Source organism: Centroberyx affinis, unplaced genomic scaffold, assembly GCF_046629955.1.
Source record: "Centroberyx affinis isolate AG114_WGS23_722 - 3 ecotype Tasmania unplaced genomic scaffold, CSIRO-AGI_Caff_v1 ptg000458l_1, whole genome shotgun sequence".
Lineage (NCBI taxonomy): Eukaryota > Metazoa > Chordata > Actinopteri > Beryciformes > Berycidae > Centroberyx > Centroberyx affinis.
In genome coordinates this window covers 370,001-390,000 of record NW_027279118.1, presented here as the reverse complement: position 1 = coordinate 390,000, position 20,000 = coordinate 370,001, and the positions used below count along the sequence as shown (strand labels likewise).

Below are 20,000 nucleotides of genomic sequence, written 5' to 3'. Positions count from 1 at the left end.
GGGAGCCCTTTATGGCCGCTGTGAGGCCCAGCCCAGAACAGTCCCAGTGCAGCACTGCTATCTCCCTCCAGTAGAAGCCATATCCAGATGCAGTTTTTGTTACAGTTTTTAGTGCATAGCAGAGCTGTTGCTCTGCCCTAAATGTTTTTTTTCCATTTGTCAGAAGGCAAAAGGAATGATCTCGCAACCATACACTGAATTTGTCCTGCTGTGTAACATTAGGAAAGAATTGCAGTGGCAGAGAGCTGCAGGATCGCAGACTTCTATTACAGCTACCACCATTCCCAGTGTAAAGGCAGCGTCTCGCAGACTGGCAGCAGTCTTGAGTTATGAGTGGGACATTTCAGCACATTCACAAAGTTGAGTGACCGTGAATGGCTATGTTTCATGGGAAGTGATTCAAACGTTTTTCTTTTGTATACGCCCCCACACATACTCACACACTCGCACATATATACGCACACACACACCCTGGTATGCGGGCCTGTTGCAGCAGGAGTCAGAGTTGAGCATGCCTTGTAATTTTATCCCAGAATGCAACATTTTTTTTACAGTGTTATTTTATGATGCGCTTTTATGCATCTTTCTTTTTTTATGTGTGTGTATGTGTGTGTGTGCTTCTCTATCAGATAATATGCGCATACATTCACTCCCTCCCACAATCCAATCTGTGCCTTTGTTGAGCGTCAGTGACGGCAAAAGACTGAATATTGTCTTTTTCTCAGACTTCCGACCTGATGTCTCCTATAGGTGCTGGTCCAGCTTCATCTCACTGTCCTCAACTCCAACTTAAACCGTTGGAGAAGAAATTATACAGCTGGTCTGAGGTCAGAAATGACACAGCTGGTCTGGAGATGTGTTAGTATTATAGCGTGGTCAGTGCAACACCCAGTGTTGTCAGACAAACCAGATGTTTGTCTGCTGTCATTTCAGAAAACAGTACAGTGAAGTTATCGGCTCAGTGCAGCGGTGGGCAGCCGGTTTGTGGCAGATCTACTTCCCTTGACTAGGAAAGTTGAGTCGATTTACCAGTAAAGCAATTCAGCATTCAGAAAAGCATAAGCATTCAGAAAAGCATACACTACACAAATCTCTGAGTAGTTATATAAACTAATATAAAAATGGGAAAGTTATGTAAGCGGAATGAAATGGAGTGAGTCACTCATTTCATGTTATTTATTAATTTATATTTAGAATAAAGTGTACATTTTGGCAAGCTGGGGAGACAAACATTATGCAAATTGGTTTTCCCTCGGTTCCTCCGCAGCTCATTTTCTAAATGCCTCAATCTTTGATTAAATGTTGGCTGTTCAGTAATGAAAGCAATATTGGAAGCATGCTAGTTTGTTACTGATCATCATTCACTTGCATAAAAGAATAAGTTCTTGCAACCTTCAGCACTAGTTTGCCTTTGTCTTAGTGACTCATAAGAATGACTATGAAAACAAGGGGAGGTTAGCAGGGTAGGGCAGGGGGAAAGGAAGAACTGATTCACTTGTCATACCAATTGGCCAATGGGGGGCTTCTCACAGAAAGGAATATAATGTATGAATGGATTCACGTAACACCATCAAACTTTGTGGCCTATCAGAACATAATAAGAGGCAAACCCTCCATTATTGGCCAATCAAACAACATGGAGGCACTGGACAGCTCATTTCCGGTTTAGACATAATTGTCCTGCCAATTTTTCCAAAACTTGTGGTAGAGGGGCAGCTCTAATGGAAGCTGAGCAGATATAGTGCTGATTTGCCATGTGGAGTTGTGATAATCAGGTAAAATAAATTTGAACAGGCAGATCTCATGTCCCATTTCAGGTGTAGTCATGACAGTCAGTGCATCTCCTGATGTGAAACAAGTTGGCGATGGGACATGGAAGAAATTATTAACTTTTGGTGAAAATTCGACATGGCATATCTTGACAATTGCACAGCGTTGGTGGAGGTATGCGCTCTTCTGAGTGCCATCTAGTATTGATAATGTGGTACTTCAGTTCTCCTTCGCTGGGCTCCCTCCACAGCTGTCGGGGTCAACTGCAGAACAGCCTTGGAGCTGGTGGGGATTCAATGTCTTGTCAACACTTCAGCAGGGTGGGTCCTCAGATTGAAGGGTGGTCTTTCTACTCACCATGCCACCCTGCTGCTGTCAGTTGAGCTCCCTATTATGCAAATATTAGTGTGATTGGAGAACTAAATTTCCCTCAATTCTTACAGTTGTATTCCCCAAAATCATTCCAGCTGCTTTGCCCACCTCCTGGCCTAGGATGTATGTTTAGAGGGATTTTATAGTGTGATCTAACTATGCTAATCACCTTTCTCTGCAATACACGTACAGAATATGTATGCAGTATGCAATATTGTGTGTGTGTGTGTGTGTGTGTGTGTGTGTGTGTGTGTGTGTGTGTCTGATTGCAGGGAGTAGGGTAGGGGGAGTTTACAAGTCTCCTATGGCATTAAGTTTATGATGGTTCCAGTCAGTGAAGGGTGGGACACTGCACCAGAGAAAGAAATATGAGCTTTATACTAAATGAGCCTTATGTTCCACACACACACACACACACACACACCTTGTGTATTAATCTTTGATCAGAGGTTGTGAATAATTGATGTGTCTTTATTCGTCCCTCTGGTGTCCTGCAGTCCTCTCCCTCTCTCCGTCTCTCCCTCCGTCTCTCCCTCCTTCTTTCTCTTGCTCTCTCTCCCTCTCCCTCTCCCTCCTCCTCCTTGTCTCCCTTCAGATTCAGAAAGCTTTATTGGCATAAATCTAGTAATGTTGAGTGTTGTCAAATCATATTAAAGTAGTACAGGAGAAAATATGGTACAATACAGATGAATATGGTACAATAAAGAATAGGCAAATGTAGTAAGGAACTTTTTTGGTTCATATGATACATATGATTATATGCAATGCTATGAACAATACATAGATTCATATGCAATGCCCCCCCCCCCCATCTCTCTTTCAATCCATCATTAATCCTGTTTCTTTATGTTTGTGTGTTCCAGGAAGCTGGTGCCCTAATAAAGCCTTGTGACTGGATGAAGAGAGAGGCACTCACTATCAGTATGGACACTCTCCATCTTGGAGTTTCCCACAATCCCTAGCTCTCTGGTAAGTAGCTCCCTTAAAAGTGCCTCTTCAAGTTGTTAATTAGCTTTGCTAATGTAAATAAGCCTTCTACAGATTATTAGTAGCCTACATTGAAAACTCTTGTTTAACTCTTTCATAGAACCCTATAAGTCAATTTGAGAGTGAAAGAACTTCCCTCTTTTTTCACAATGAAACAGCATTTCAATGGCGTCTTGCTTCAATAATTCAATGTATTTCCGGTTGAAACAGGATGTTGGAGCAGCACATAATGTGGTTCAAAAGTTCAGAAATATTTTGTGCATAATCTTGAGTGGTCACAAATTCACCCAAAAATGCACTGCCGTGCCATGTTGACATTCCTGTGACTTTGTTGTGAAGTTGCAGGGGTAGAGGGGATTGTTCAAAAATCTGTGATGGCATTATTGGTTGGAATTTTTATGTACGCCTACTGGTACGCCATGAAGTAACCACTAAAAATACACTGTTTTCTAGGGAGGAAAGGTAATGGGATTTTAATATAAAAAATTCAACAAAAAAGTCATTTTTCATTACAAAGTGACTTCAGCTTGTGCTGGTGCAGCCGTTTTGATATGTATGGATTAACCATGAGTTATGTTTATGTCAGTGCTGTGGAGAGGTGTTGCTTTACAAAAGAGGGGTAGGATTCAATGTCCTTCCTCTGCAGTGCCTCATGCACACACACACACACACACACACACACACACACACACACACACACACACAGTCATGCACAGACAGCGTACACAAGCACAGCATGTTTGGAGTCCCTTCACTGCTTTAGAGCGTTCTGTCGTCTCCATAGCAACCAGCTGTAGTTGGGTTCCACATGGGTGGCTGCGGTCTCCGGGGGCAACCCTTGAAGTTCTCAGGATTCTCTACATTCTTCTTCTGATCATTCTTTTCCCTTTTTTTCTTCTGTGGTGTTCAGATCTGCAGCTGAGTCTACTGAACCCTGAACCGTGACCAGCCCCAGTCCATGACTGACCTCCTGTCAGGTATAGAACACACACACACACACACACACACACACACACACACACACACAGAGACACATACACACTATCTATGGGAGGGATAGGCAGCCATGTGCCCTGGAGGCCCAAGAGTCGGCAGGTTTCCATTCCAACCAAACACCACACCAGGTGATTTCACTGATTAGTTCCTCTTCTGTGGCTGAAGGTTTTCATTGGTTGGAATGAAAACTTGCAGACTGTTGGCCACCATGGTACATGCTCTATTGGCTTCCACACTGTGGTTTGCAGTTGAGTTCAGTACTGTAGGCTGCACATTTGTAAGTGTGAAAGTTAACTGTCTCTAAAGACTTTAAGATGGTCTGAATGCATCCAGTACAACTCTCAAAGAGTTGACATCTGTTTGATGAATGCCTTGGAGCGATTAACTTGTAGTGCAAGATAAAGAAAACAATCCTTGGTTATGTCATTGTGTGGCAAATACTATAGATATGTATTCTCAATTCAGTTTGAATTTGAGTAGCAAACAATACACATTTGCACACATACTGTATATGCTGCATATATGCTGTAAATTTATCAGTAGACTGCTGTCAGTAGTCAACACAGTGAAAGGACAATACGAATTCTTTATTAGCATGACAAAATTGCTGTATCTTTAAATTAAATTTGTTCTATTTGTTCTGTTTTCTTCAATATGTTTTTTTTTTTTTTTTTGCTGTGAATATTTGTTGCATTGTCTTCAATATGGTCTATTCTCAATGCTGTTCTGCTGCTGCAGTAACGTTATTTGCCCATGAGAATCATTCAAATTTAATCTTATCTTACCTAGATACTTGGATTTACATATACTCACTTCCTGTTCACCCTTTCTCTCTCTCTTACAGCTGACCTGTCTTTTGCCATGATGATGTCAGTGGATGTGACCAATCGTAACGGCCCTGCTGCCACGCCTCCCACTTCGCTCAGCCTCCGCTCCTCCCACAACCAGCTACTCAGCAGCGATGTCATCAAACAGGGCTCTGCCACGCCCCCCAAGTGTCGGAAGAAGTACGCGCTCACCAGTATCCAGTCTGCCATGGGCCTCGGAGAAGGAGCGGCAACTTCCTCGTCACCGACATCGCCGCAGTCGTTGACCCCCAACAACCCCAAACTAGCCAAGAATGGGGTCAACCAGCTCCGCAAAGCCGGTCAGGACCACAACAAAAACACAACTGGCCCCGACCCGACCGACCCTGAGCCTAACTCTGACGACCTCAACATCAACACAAGCGGCGAGCACGATACTCACACTCTGACCAATAACGACCGAGACGATGACATCATCAAACTAGACGGCGACCCGCAGCCCGACCCCAACACCAACGCAGACGGCGAGCAGAAAATGGAGTCGGGCGTAGACTGTAATATCAAACTGAACGGCAACACAACAGGTTTGGACTTCGATTTCAACATCAAGACGGAGGACGGCGACGACATCAGCATCCTGTCTGAGAAGGAGATGATGTCAAAGATGAAGATCGAGGAAGACGGCGATGAGGTGGTGGTGGGGGAGGAGGAGGAGGAGGAGGAGGAGGAGGAGGAAGAAGAGGAGGAGGAGAAGAGGCCTTTACTGGTGATTAAAAGCGAGAGTCCCGTGGAGAACCACAAAGTTCCTCCTGACCAGGAGCTCATCTCGGACTTCCAGCCGAGCCTCAAGCTCCTCAAATTGGGCAAAGACTCTCCGGTGCCTCCCCCGCCCTCCCCGCCCCGGCAGGCGAGCCCGGAGGACACGCCCCTGCTCTCCGTGGCCTCCTGCTCCTCCTCCTCTTCCTCCTCCTCCCCGGAGACCAAGAAGGACAGGAGGACGGGCGCAAAGACAGACTGTGCGCTGAACCGTATCCAGAATCTGAACCCGAGTGACGAAGAGTCGAGCTGGACCACCTTGTCCCAGGAGAGCAACTCCCCGGAGGAGACAGGTACATACACACACACACACACACACACACACACACACACACACACACACACACTAAACATGCTGTTGTATCTGCAACAAGTTCAGTAAAGAAAATAAATGTAAAGGTCACTGTCATTCACTGACATTGGGCTGTGTGTACATGTGAGTGCTTAGCTCTGGTGTGTTTTCCTTTCCTCTCTGCTATTTAGTGGTTTCCCTGTCCTCTCTCCTGATGACATGTTCTCTTGTGACCGAGTGTGTGTGTGTGTGTGTGTGTGCGCGCGTGTGTGCATGTCCTAAACCCAGTCACGGCTGGAACAGAATAACAAACAGTAAAGCCTCCAGTAAATCTCCCAGAATCCCTCTGAGACGGGAAGTGCCCTTGTAACCCCAGGGGTGGATGGGAAGCTAGGTCAGCTGCTTCCTGTTTCAAACTGTGTCCTGTGTGTGTGTGTGTGTGTATGTGTGTGTGTGTGTGTGTGTGTGTGGTCAGTAGCCTGTGGGCTTGTCATGAGTAATTTTGAAATCTACAGCTCCCTTTATCTCTCTCTCTTTCTCCCTTTCTTTGGTTTCTCCTCCAGTGCCAATCCCCTTTGTTTTATTATCTCTCTCCCAAGATCTTCCCCTTTCTGTCATTCTGTAACCTTTTCTGTTGTCTCTCCTTCTCCCTTAGTCACATCCATCTCCTTTTTTGGTTCAATATCTTTCTCTTCCTTTATTTTTCCTCTCCTTCCCCTCTTTCTTTCTCTTGCTGCAGTGCACCGAGAACATGGGGGGGGGTTGCAAACAGGCTGTAAATATTCACTGTAGGAAGCAGTTTGGACACACACACACACACACTTAGACAAACACACACATGGAGGACGGTGAACCTGCAGTATTATAGTTAAGCTCTTCCATATGTACCTGTGGCTGTGTGTGTTATGAGAAAAGCTTTAGTGTTTATCCTGCTCTGATCCCCAGGTCTGTTGGTCCAACATGCGGATTCACTGAGTCTCTCAGACAGGGAAATGTTTATCCTCTGTTTAGGGTTTGGGTTAAAATTAGTTTGTTCTTTAGAATCCCATGTTTCTATCCTGTTCTTTCCAGCCCGTCTTGATCAAGCAGTATGCAATGTGTTTTCGTGTAAGCCCTATGAACTCTATACCTGTATATGTATAGGTTTATAATCAGGAATCCAAAATGGGGGGGTTTAGGATATCCTAGGTTTGAATATATGAAATTGTGCATGAGATTGAGGAAGGATATAGACAAAGTTGTTTTTCCTGCATTTTCCTTCTCTTTTAAGCTACTTAAGTTCACTTAAGGGGTAAATTTCAACCACAGTGAAGAAGTTTGGATTAGTCATCACCTCTGTCGGTGGGCTTTACTTGCCTATACTCGCTTGTTGCCTACCTCTGCAGAAAGTCTAGTCATGTAGTCGCACTTCTTTGTCAGCGTTATGTAAAAAGCTGGCTGTTATATTTAATTGGACACTTAAAACCACTCTGCCTTGTCCTTTGTTGTACGACATGCCGCAAAACATGCGGCCATCTCCTCCCGACCGGCAGCCCTCACCTCTGACACGCTCTCAGCTGTTCACAGCCCCCTCCTAAGAGCTGTTGAGCCTCCTTGCTTGCTTTGTCCCCCAGAATGCATCTGCTCCGGCTCTCTGATGACTCACTTTTCCCTCACGAGCTGAAGTGTCTGAGCCTCGGTGTATTTAATATCTTTTCAGCTACGATTACCGTCAGCTTGTCCTCCAGAATGCTTGTGCGTTCCCTCATCCTGTCATTACAGGGGAATCTACTTCCTATATGTTCTTTTGTCCCGGTTTCCCCCTTGCTTGTTCCCAAGCGTTCATTCTCTTATGGATGGCCGTGTGTTTTGTGTAGATCAATGTGTGTGTATTGCTGAGCGAAGACAAAAAGCAGACGTTAGAGGTACTGTAGTCTCTAGTTAAGACTGATTGTCCTACCGACGATCGATTGGTTTGCCGGAGAGTCGATATTCACGGTACTGGCATCATTCATGTTGAATTTATGGAGATCCAACAAATATAGTAGTCTTATATCTATCAGGCCTCCCTGCTGCTCAGCCCTCCTGCCTGCCTGTCTGTCTACTCTCTCTCTCTCTCTCTTCTCTCTCTCTCTCTCTCTCTCTCTCTCTCTTTCTCTCTCTCTCTCATACTGACAAAGCCTTGTTGTTTTCCCAGGTGTGTGTCAGATTCCTGTGTGGACATTGCGGGTTAGAGAGCCAGTATGACACTGCTTTCACACATAGGAGCCAAAACACACACACACACACACACACACATACACACATATATACACACACACACACACACACACACACAAACACGTGCACACATGCAGAGTTGAGAAGGTCATTTACACGCTGCCCTCACATTCTGACACAACTGCATGCATTGTTAACATTCTGTTAAAGAACTTGCAAATGCACAGTAGTTGGCAACGTGCACAGTCTTTCTCAGAGACAGTCAGACATTCAGGTGCTTGCTCTGTGTGTGTGTGTGTGTGTGTGTGTGTGTGTGTGTGTGCATACACATGTGTATGTGTGTATGTGTGTCACTCACTGTTCCTCAGGTTGTGACAGGTTAATACATATTGTGCAGTCAGATCTACTGTGTTTCCTTCTCCTAAGACAATTCCTAGTTTGGACATTTTAGGAGGAAGTGCATCTCCGTCTCGACCTCACCTGTCAAACAGTGACCACATATTCTGTTTTCTTTTGGTTGCCATGATTTCTTATGTCTTTCCTGTTTCAATTGCCAATTGGTGGTCACTGAGTCTGTACTTGGTGAGGATCTGTCTCTGCTTTATATTTCTGACAGTAAAGAGATATTCTGGTAATTCATATTCTCTGTTTATGGCCAGATAACATTGTAATTTGCTTTGACTCTCTCTCTGTCTGTCTGTCTTTCTCTCTCTCTCTCTCTCACTCACTCACTCACTCACCCACTCACCCACTCACTCACTCACTCACTTAAATCACTCTGTCCCTCAGTCTACCGGTCCCTTCCTCCTCCTTTTCTCCCTGTCTCCTCCTCCTCCTCCTCCTCATCGTGCCTCCACTGGATATGATACTGAAAGAAAGATGATCTGGGGTTGCCAGGACAACCGAGAGAGGCTTAGGGGAAGATGGGAAGGAGGGAGAGAGGGATAGAGGGATAAACATAGACGTTTGTCTGATGGAGATGAGTGTGCCAAATTGCCAGTTTCTTTCCGCGTGTGCGTGTGGGTGTGTGTGTGTGTGTGTGTGTTTGTTTTGGGACAGGAAAAGGGAGGGCAGGCTGATTTGAGCTGTTGATGTTGTTGATGTTCTAGATAGAGGAGGGTGAGACAACAACAGCAAACATAGCTCAGCTGCAGGGAATACACAACCTCTCTCTCTCTCTCTCTTTCTCCTCCTCTGCCTCTCCGTCTCCCTCCCTCCTCGCCTGTACCCCCCATCACTTTCATTCACTCCCCTCTTTCCCCTTCTTTCTCCCCTCTCTCTCTTTCTCTGCCTTTCTCTTCACGTCACTTTCTCCCTCCCTCTCCGCCTCGCTGTCTTTCTATGTCCCTCTCTCTTCTCTCTTTTTCTCCCTCTGACTCTCTCTCTCTCCCTCCCTCTCCCTCTCTCCCTCTCTCTCTCTCTCTCTCTCTCTCTCTCTGTCTGGGGTTTTCTCCTGTGTACCGCACCGTTTTTTGCTGTGTGAGAGGCAGCTAGCTAACTATGATGCTGGGGAAAGACTACATGCTGGCCATTGTGATTGTCAATTACGAGGGTAGGTACATCTGCCGGAGTCGTAGGAGACCACAGTGTGGGGCTAGAGTTCGAACGCTGTCTGTGTGTGTGTGTGTGTGTGTGTGTGTGTGTTTGCCTGTGCGTGGGTAGGTGTGCACGTCTTTTCCGACAGGAGGATGAAGTTTGTGTCTGTAATGGCATCGTTTGCTTGCTTGTGTGTGTGTGTGTGTGTGTGTGTGTGTGTGTGCACTAAATGCCTGCCATGGGTGTCTGCGTGGATGTGTGTGTTATTTGTGTGTGTGTGTGTGTGTGTGTGAGTTTGTGATTGAATGTATGTTTCAGTGTGGCTGTGATGATGTGAAATCAGTCTATGTGTGTGTCGTTTGCAGCAGAGAGCGTGTGCGTGTGTGTGTGTGTGTGTGTGTGTGTGTGCGTGTGTGTGTGTGTTTTGAAGCTCTGTGCTCTCCCCTCCCCCTCTGCTCAACTCTGCTCTGGCATGGGGCTGCATGCTAACCGAGGCTACCACAGGCTAACTGCTACGTAGCCGGGCTGTGGCACAGCACCCCGAGCTGCATATGTGCGGGCTAATCGTTAGCCTCGGTGTTAGCGTGCTGAGAGTTTTCCTGTCAGGTCCACGGCCGTCAGAGAGGCTCACGGTGCTTACAGAAAGTAGCGCTGGTAACTTCCTGCCATGATATACTGCGTAGAGCCAAGCCAGCACGGCACTAAATCAGCCAGCACTCTCTCCCTCCCTCTCTCTCCCTCTCTCCCTCTCTCTCTCTCTCCCTCTCCCTCTCTCTCTCACTCTCCCTCTCTCTCTCTCTCCCTCTCCCTCTCCCTCTCCCTCTCCCTCTCTCCCTCTCTCCCTCTCCCTCTCTCCATCTCTCTGTGTGTGTGTGTGTGTGTGTGTGTGCTGGTACAGGCTTCAACCCACGTCTACGTGTGTTATGGTTCTAGTTAATTCACTACCAGTAATCTATTCATCTGATCCCGGCCCCCGCTCATCATCAGGAGTCATCATCATCTCCTCCTCTCTCGCCCGTAGCAGACAGAGCCACTCAGATTCTTCTCTGCTGTAGTTTTATTGGCTCTGACCTAATTTTTTTCACCCATAAAAGACTGCATCTCCCAGAAGGCACTGCTTCACAGCTCCTTGCTTTAATGCACACTCTCCAGCCCCAAGGGATGTGCGCTTGTGCACGGACATATGTGCGCTTTGTGCTAAGCTTTGTGACCGAGTTCTTTTCCATTAAATAAACTGAAGCTTTAGTAACTAATGTGACTGTGTGTGTGTGTGTGTGTGTGTGTGTGTGAATTCCATCTCAATCTGGACTGACCCAGTCATCATGATGACATATGGCCTGCTGTCGTGGCAACAGGCCCATGGGCTGTGTTTTATCAGCCTGGTCAGCAGTTCGAGAACTCCTTGTCCACGCACACACACAAACACACACATGCACACACACAAACACACACACAGCAACAGCTAACCAGTCCCTCAGAGCTTATATCACCTTTATGACCTGCTACACCACCTAATGCAGTGTCATATCATCTTTACTACCTGCTAGTACATCACCCTCACACGCACAGCTCTGTGTTTGTGTGTATATGTGTGTGTGTTTTACTCACTTGCTTGAGTGCCAGGAAACTGTAACCTTCAGATGAGATGCCATTTAGAGCATAAGTGATAAAATAAAGATTGATAAAGTACTGGGATTCCATCTGCATACAGGGTCAGGTTGTGTGTGTGTGTGTGTGTGTGTGTGTGTGTGTGTTTTCAAGGTAATCGGTGTAAGATTTCCTCTTAACGTATCACTGTCAAATAAATTATGATAACAACCATCTGTGCTATGTTCTGTAGCAGCGGTGCGGTATTGCCACCTGAAATCATTTCCCCCTCTCAGCTGGTTTTGATGTAGAACTTGTCGACTAGAGAAGTTTCTTAGACTTTGTGAAGAATCGAACTTGAGATCTCGGCATAGAAAGCATCGCTCCTAAGTTGTTATTTGTTGCTCATATTAGCATGTGTCCTCACAACTAATTCAGCATCGATAGCTGTGATAATCCTGCTTGTAGCATCATTAAGGACAATGGGCGGCCCATCCATTTGCAGACTGTTGGTCCTGTGTTTGTCTATCATACTGTAACTTTTGATTTGTATCACCCGGTCATGTAAACTGGTTCACAGAGTGGATTGTGTATGAAACTGGGTCAGGAGAATGGGCTAATAGAATAACTGAGGACAGAGAATAATTCCTCATTTGCTTCCTTGGTGGAATATACTGCACAGCGTTTTTGCCTTTGATCAGCTCACATGGACCTCATCTGACTTCCACTCCACTATTCTGAATTTGATGTGTGTTTGGCATGTTTGTATGTGGTTGTGTGATTTCTTTCATGTACATTTTTTGAGCTATGCAGTTAAATTTGTGTGTGTCTGTGTGTGTGTGTTTATAAGGCGGATATATTGTAATGGCAGTGCTTAACAGGTTTAACTCAGCTGTTGGTCTATGGAAAGACACGTCCAGCCAAACGACAGCTGTAGCAGATGCTAGTAATCCCAGTCAGATGTTGATATAACTCAGTATATTAGCAAGGGGAGGGTTAATTTCCATTTAGCTCAGGCCAATTTGGAAGTGAAACAAACTTTGTGTGTGTCTTGGAGTGTGTGCGTGTGTACGCGTGTGTTTGCATATATGTTGGAAATCTGTTAATTTAATTAATCTCAATCATTGTTTGTGCGTGTGTGTATGTGTTTCCCCCACCAGATATCTGGAGTGAGCAGTCATTCCAGACGGACCCAGACCTGCCTCCGGGATGGAAGAAGATCACAGACATGGCCGGTATCTACTACTGGCACATTCCTACGGGCACCACCCAGTGGGAGAGGCCCGCCGCGCGCCCTGCGCCCGCTGGGCAGACGGAGCCCCAGGCCCTGGGCGACCACACTGCCTCCACACCGCGCAAACACTCCCTGGGCTCGCTCACCCCCTCGCCCACACCTGACCATGAGGTGAGAGGCAGCAGGACAGAGGGATACTCATTTACACACACATATTGTGAATGTTGCCTTTTTCCTGTAACTGACAGCTCACTTTGGCCTCAGTCACAATCGTCGTTACAGTTAATGTATTTATGATGCGATCACGCCAAGATGCATTAAGTGATGGGTAACGGATGGCTAGCGGATCTGGCAGATTGTGATCGGAGTACAGACTGAACACAATCCAGTCATGATTTAAAGAGAAGGAAGAGTGGGAAGAAAATAATGCAGACAGATTTAAATATCGAAGCAAAAACATTTTTTTTTTGTCCTGAAGAAGGTCATGTAGGACCGATAGCTGTAGATTTTGCTAGATAGCGTCATCATGATTATTAGTTATGGTTATTATAATAAATAAGAATAATAAACTTTATTTATATAGCACTTTTCAAAACAAATGTTACAAAGTGCTTTACAGCATGAAAGAGGCAAAATGTAATTAAGTGTAAAATAAATACGTTGTATTTTCTATTGTATTAGTCTTCATAAATTGAGGAACAAACTTATTTTATTGCATCTTATTTCAACCTCTTGACTATTTTTAACAACAACAGTTATTCTAAATTAAATGAAATGTTGTAGTATTCTATGATTATTATAGAAACTAACATTGTGATATAGAATTATAAACAATTAATATGACGAGACAAGTACCCAGTGTCTTCCACCTGCAGAAAACCTGTCATGACCTTGAGACCAAGCCATGCATTGTTAATGTAATCTAAATGTCAAAGAGCCACATAAGCATGAATGGAGAAAATCAAACAGTTTTTACCAATCCCTGAATAGCTGCTACTGCCTCTGCAGGACATACAGTATGTCAGTATACATCAGTGCATAAGTGTTAAAGACAGCAGCCTTTCATCATTGTGCTTGTGTGTGTGTGTGTGTGTGTATGTGTGTGTGTGTGTGCAGTCATGCCAGGCGGAGGTGTTCTTCGGGGCGTCGACCCGTTCGGGCAGCACCACCTCCGACAGCTCAGTGGAGCCTCTCTCCACTCACGAAACCACAATCCCTTCATGCGGATTTGTCAACAGCTGCTACTTTGTAAGTTTCTGTCTTTGTTTTACTATACTGTCTGTGGTAATCCTTAGGTTTTGTAAGATTTCTTTGGTGGGCCGGTTGTAGATCTTGGCTGTGGTCATTTCAGAGGGTAAAACAGTTCATATGATTCTATAGCCTTGTTTTCCTGTGGTCTGGACTGAGATATTGGTAGAGGATTTGCAGAAAAACAAGAAGAAAGAAGAGTAAAGAGTTTGAGAGAGAGCAGGAGGACTATCAATACTCCTATCTAGCGAAAGAAAACAGGAATGCAGGAACATCAGTCAGTCAATCAGTCAATCAAGCAGAAAGATGGAGAGAAGCGGAGAGAGGAAAGGAGATTGATAGAGGAGGATGGTGTAGATAAAACATCGATCCAGAGGGAATGGACTGATGTTGACAGATAGATGTGCCAGAATGAGAGGAGCGATTGACCTGCCGGCTCCTCAGGTATTAGCCAGTCGTGCAAAGAGCCAAAATGGCAGACAGACAACATGGTGGAGGACGAATGGTGACAATGACATAGTAATGACTTGGAATAGCAAGCATTTCCTCAGTGAATTGTCATTATCAAGATTTTGATCTGCCAGCTAAACATTGTGCTAAATGCTACACCCTGTCTCTCTCTCTCTCCCCCTCTCTACACCCTGTCTCTCTCTCTCTCTCTCACTCCCCCCCTCTCTCTCTCTCTCTAGCCCCGCTCCTCCTCTCTGGGGATGCCTGATCAGGAGTGCGGCTCTCAGCACCACGAAGACGACGACAAGGTAGGATCCTTAAAAACGTTCCACACCTCCTCCAGTCTCCACCTAGTTCTCCTCTGTCTGAGAGTTGTGCGTTAGTCCATCTCTCTTTCTGTGCGGAAATGTGTGCGCGGCTGTGATAGAAATACGGATTCCTGCAGCATCTGTATGTGTATATTTGAATCATATACATGTTCCTATTCTACTAATCCAGAATCAGTAGATTCTCAGTAGCTTGGTGAATGTTCAATAGGAGCAACAAACAGTTCAGAAAACATTTTAAAATGGTGATCAGCAGACTCTGAGCTCTCCGTTTTCTTTTGAGAAATGTTTTCGCGACGCTGCTCCTTATTGCAACCGGTGTGGAGTGAGCTAGCTAGCTAACAGCCTTGTTCTGTCTTTCTCCCCTCGCACCCCTCCCACCTCTATCTTGACCCCTCCTCCCCCAACTTTGTGTGTACATGTGTGTGTGTGTGTTTTAACGGTGTGTGTAGAAGCAGGTGTGGAGTGATTTTGGCGGAAAGATTGATAGTGAGGTGTGGAAGGCAAGTATAACGCACCCGATGTCAGAGTTTTGTCCATTGCCTAATGTCACCCACTCTTTAGTGTGTGTATTGATGCATTTGTGTTAGAAATTCACCGCTTGGGCAACAAGCATGTGTGGCCAATGCTTTGACATTACAAATGTAACGTTTGGTCATGGCTGATAAAAGAAAACACACTTGTTATTTGGCTGCGGCAAGACACTCAACAGGTTGTTTCTGTCTTTAGTTATTTGGTTTACCGGCTAAAATAATTTCATCTTTCCTTACTGCTGGCACAGATATTTCCAGTTCTGAATGTGTGTGTGCACATGTGTGTATGTACAGTATGTGTGTGTCCACCAAAGTCTAAATATTTTTCTTTCCTTGATGCAGCATGCCCCATCACACATAACATACCGACATCATTTCTCCGTCCAGCGAGGACGTTTGCCTAGACTTGGGTGCATGCTGGCATAAACTGTTTGGCGTTACATTAAAGCTTGGTTTCTGCCAGGTTTGTGTTTGTTTGGGTGGATGTTTTTGTCCATTGTGCCAGAGCTGTTTTTTGGTGTGTGGGGTTTATTTCGGTGTCAGTTTGCACACTCTGATGATGTCACCTGTGTGCGGCAGGACCTGCAGGCGGCCACGGTGAACCCTGACCCCAGTCTGAAGGAGTTTGAGGGCGCTACGCTTCGCTACGCATCGCTCAAGCTACGGTGAGACATGCACGCACGCACACACACACACACACACACACACACACACACACCTGTACATGCACCTCTGCTTGCCACCGAAATTGGTTAGTTCTCTCTCTCTCTCTGTCTCTCTCTCTCTCTCTCTCTCTCTCTCTCTCTCTCTCTCTTTCTCTCCCCCTCTCAGCAATATCTAATCTCACTCTTAATCAGTGTTAGACTTAAATGAGGTCAGACAAAGCAGGATGTTAGCTCATATACTCAGGAAATGGCCTGATGTTTTCTCTCAGTGTAATGACTGCCTGTTGCCTCTGTAAATTCACACTGAGCACAGGAGGCTTGTTAACAGAAGCAGTTCATGGTTGCAATGGTCACTCCACACCACTCATCTTCTCACTACACTCTATAATCCTAATTCTTTACATTTTCTCTCTTCTCAGGAACCCTCCACCAGTGGAAGACGAAGAGTCCAGCAGTGCCAACAGTGATCCAGACGCCAAGGTGAGAAGCCTTTTCCTTAACTTGAATTCAGTTCAGAGCCTCCATGCCTGTATGCGGCGCACGGTTTTCTTGTAATCCGCGATCTTAGTCAGTTTGAACGTGTCTGGATCCACATAGCTCTGTAACTGTTGGAAAATATCTGCAAGGGAAAGTCTAGAAGCCTAGTTCAAAATGGTTTGTGGTACAGTTGCATGGTAACAAACAAGCAGCCATCGTTATAGTGGCTCTTGACTTTGTGGCCTTATTGTGGTTCTTGACTGTAGAAAGCTGTAAATATTTTACAGTGTGGCTGGCAGAATACCTGTGCTTGTGCAGACTGGATTGACCTTAATATCCATAAGTTTATTTTCCACAAACTGACTATCAACCTACATCTGTATGTATCACATTTTAAGAGTGAAGGCATGCAACGGTGGGATCACTGACCACAATGCTTTGACCAACTCCTTCATAACACCCCAAAACTTATTGTAGGTCATCCCTCACATTCTCAAGCGGCTCCGATAAAGTCTGAGTCTGGCTCCGAAAATGAGGATCTGTGTTTTATTTTACAAGGTGTTACCTCAGCCAGAATCTCAGTTGCTTGCCCCAGAACTGTATTTATCTGTTATCTAAGCCTGCTGTCAAACATTGTACAATATAATCAACATTCCCAGCGCACATGGCCTCTTTCCCCCAACACACGGATGCATGTTTTTGCCTGGTTATGTCATGCGTCTGTTTACCAGTGGTGTTTAGGTTGATCATGGTGGCAGTCTGTGATCCAGTCTGTGAGGAGGAGGGGGGGGGGGGGGGGGCTCTGTTAGAGGATATAGCTGAACAATACCGCCTCCGAGTGGTGGGACTGAGAACTGCAGCTCCATACCGTACATTGGTGCATTACTGTAGGCTGAGGCTTCTTAAACATTTTAAAACCGGAGATTCAAATGAGAGATTTGATTTTTTTAAGGACGCAGGCTTGTTAAAAAATGTAGTCCAATCATAGGGACCAGTACAGCCAGTACTAGTTACCAGTAAATTTCACCTCAGGGCTTACATTCATGTAGGAGTCTAGTTAATTGCATTCACAAAGAAATTACATATTTACCTGACCTAACACTGAGTCATTATGTTCTGGGAAACACCACACCAGGTGCCAGCGAGGCTAAAATACACTCCAAGGTGTGTACCATGTGTGTAGCATTCCCATGGATGTCTGGATGGATTAAAGCAGTGAAGATTAGAGTTGAAAGCCAACACACAGCTTGACGATACGCTGCTGGTTCAGCTGTCTGCTCTCCGTTTCTGTGTGTGTTTGCCTGGCAGAAAGTAACCATCCTTAGCAACAGTGACACTGTGAGGGTTACCAGATACAAACACAGACCTACCATCAGGGCATCTGGCCCGGTAACACACTCTGACACACACATGCAGGCATACACACATCCATGGCAACAAACATCCACTGTGGTATCAGGCCTGGAATGTCTCTCCGGTTTAGTTTCAGCTTAGAGCAGCACAAACAAGACGCCACTTAACAGCAGTTTCTGCTTTAAGGTTATTTGTAGGACATTGCTTCTCTGCTGGGTAATATAAAGTTGAGAGTTACAGGAAAGATAGAAAGGGGGAGGTGACATACAGGAAAGGTCATCAGTTCCAGGTGGCTCCACCCAGACAAAGGTTTTATTTTTAAAAATAAAACATCATCCAGACCGCACAGTTTGTGTGTCGTGCAGCTGCTGCCACCTGCTGGTCCGGATTAGTTGTACAACTTGCACCAGGCTCCTGGCAGCAGTGAGGTGTATGGGAGTGTGTGTGTGTGTGTGTGTGTGTGTGTGTGTGTGTGTGTGTGTGTGTGTGTGTGTGTGTGAGAGGGAGTGAGGGAGTTAGTGCGCCAGACACTCGTCAACGCCAATCAGCTTCAAGTCAGCAGTATGTAACATCCCCTCATAATTAATCATCATGTCCCAGTCTCTGCTGTAGCTTTGCAAGTTTCTTTAAAGGGATGTAAGAAAAAAGAAAAGGAAGAATAAGCAGCTAGTCCTAGTTTGGCCTTCAGCAAAATATATTACAATATACTACAGTGTGTGTGTGTGTGTGTGTGTGTGTGTGTGTGTGTGTACTCCAAGCTTAACTGCAGTATGTGTGTGTGTTCATGTGTGCATGTTTTCTATGCAATATAAATATTCGGTCCATGGGCTAACAAGGTTGCCTGCAGCAATCTGGGATGCCATCAGTTACTGAGTGTGAAAGTATAATGAGTCACTTCATTTGCTTTCTTGTCCCTTTCCTTCCTTTCCTCTCTCTCTCTCTCTCCCTCTCTCTCTCTCTCTCTCTCTCTGGCCTCATTCATCCCATGGATCTCAGCAATCTGCAGAGTGCTTTCTGAATGGACTGCTGAAGTCAAATGAATACTTGATGAGGACAGATGGATGGAAATGGGACTTTCCTCATTCTCTGTCTGCTCTCTCACCCTGTTACTGTCCCTCCTCTCTCTCTCTCTTCTTATCTGCCAATTTGTCTGTCTATCTTCATCTCTCTATCCTTTCAAATCTGTATGTAGGGAGTCCAGAGCGTCTGGCTGTTCTTTTTGAAATGCCGGTTCAAAACCGAGTGACCTTGAAATTGAAATTGAAATTTGAATGCCTTGTTCTAAAGGTTTCGATCAAATTAACATAACATTGACATAATATGCTATTTGGTAGACACTCTTATCTGAAGCACTGTGGTCTCCCAGAACATTTTCAACACCATAACTAACTGACCTTTTAGCCCTTTTGGAACTTATCATCACCTGTCCTAACATTTTCATTGTGTGTGTGTGTGTGTGTGTGTGTGTTCCTGTGTGTTTGTGCGTCTTCCAGTGTTTTGCAGTGCGCTCGCTGGGCTGGGTGGAGATGGCTGAGGAGGACTTGGCTCCAGGGAAGAGCAGCGTCGCCGTTAACAACTGCATCCGACAGCTCTCCTACTGCAAGAACGACATCCGAGACACCGTTGGCATCTGGGGAGAGGTGAGGAGGGGTCTCTCTCTGTGTGTGTGTGTGTGTGTGTGTGTGTGTATACATTGGTGTGTATCGTTTTGCATGTAAAAATAAAAGAGAGACGGTGCCAAGGATTTGGAGTGATGAGGTGCTTGTAGAGAGTTGGTGAGGGTGAGAGAGAGGTGAGCGTTCTGAAATGTATGTCATGAGATGGAGGGAGGAGGGTAGGGGAGAGCGATGAAGAGAGGAGAGCAGAGCAACGTCTCTCTGCAGTGGTTGTGTTTAACCTGAAACGACAGAACATGGAGAGAGAGAGAGAGAGAGAGAGCTTCATTCCTCTTTCAATAACCTTCCATCCCCCATCTCCCATTTTTCGGGGTTTGATCATTTATTTAGAGGCCTTCAAAGCCAGAGAGCACACACACACACACACACACACACACACACACACACACATATATATACACCCACCCAGGCAGGTATACAGTTTTAAGTTAAAGATAACAACTGACCTTTTAAGGACTAGTTTTTGCAATGTCTGTAGTCATAGGAAATGAGGTTGGCATGTTTCTGTGATGAGATCTGAAAAGTGTGTGTGTGTGTGTGTGTGTCACCAGGGGAAAGACATGTATCTGGTGCTGGAGAACAACATGTTGAACCTGGTCGACCCGATGGACCGCAGTGTGCTCCACTCTCAGCCAATCGCAAGTATCCGGGTCTGGGGCGTTGGCCGCGACAACGGC

General features: G+C 45.4%; 1 protein-coding gene across 3 annotated transcripts in view; it reads left to right on the top strand.

Moving 5' to 3' along the window:
- apbb2b (amyloid beta (A4) precursor protein-binding, family B, member 2b) overlaps positions 1-20,000 on the top strand; it is a 43,523-nt gene that overhangs the window by 11,332 nt on the left and 12,191 nt on the right. For all 3 annotated transcript variants that reach the window (XM_071517084.1, XM_071517083.1, XM_071517085.1), the window contains exons 3-13: positions 3,006-3,111; positions 4,040-4,106; positions 4,970-6,040; positions 12,522-12,766; positions 13,712-13,843; positions 14,533-14,601; positions 15,072-15,122; positions 15,732-15,817; positions 16,237-16,297; positions 19,141-19,287; positions 19,875-20,000. The exon at positions 19,875-20,000 is cut by the window's right edge and continues 2 nt beyond it. In XM_071517084.1, the coding sequence (XP_071373185.1) occupies positions 4,088-4,106; positions 4,970-6,040; positions 12,522-12,766; positions 13,712-13,843; positions 14,533-14,601; positions 15,072-15,122; positions 15,732-15,817; positions 16,237-16,297; positions 19,141-19,287; positions 19,875-20,000 (2,007 nt within the window). In that variant the 5' untranslated portion in view covers positions 3,006-3,111; positions 4,040-4,087. The remainder of the gene's footprint in view (positions 1-3,005; positions 3,112-4,039; positions 4,107-4,969; positions 6,041-12,521; positions 12,767-13,711; positions 13,844-14,532; positions 14,602-15,071; positions 15,123-15,731; positions 15,818-16,236; positions 16,298-19,140; positions 19,288-19,874) is intronic.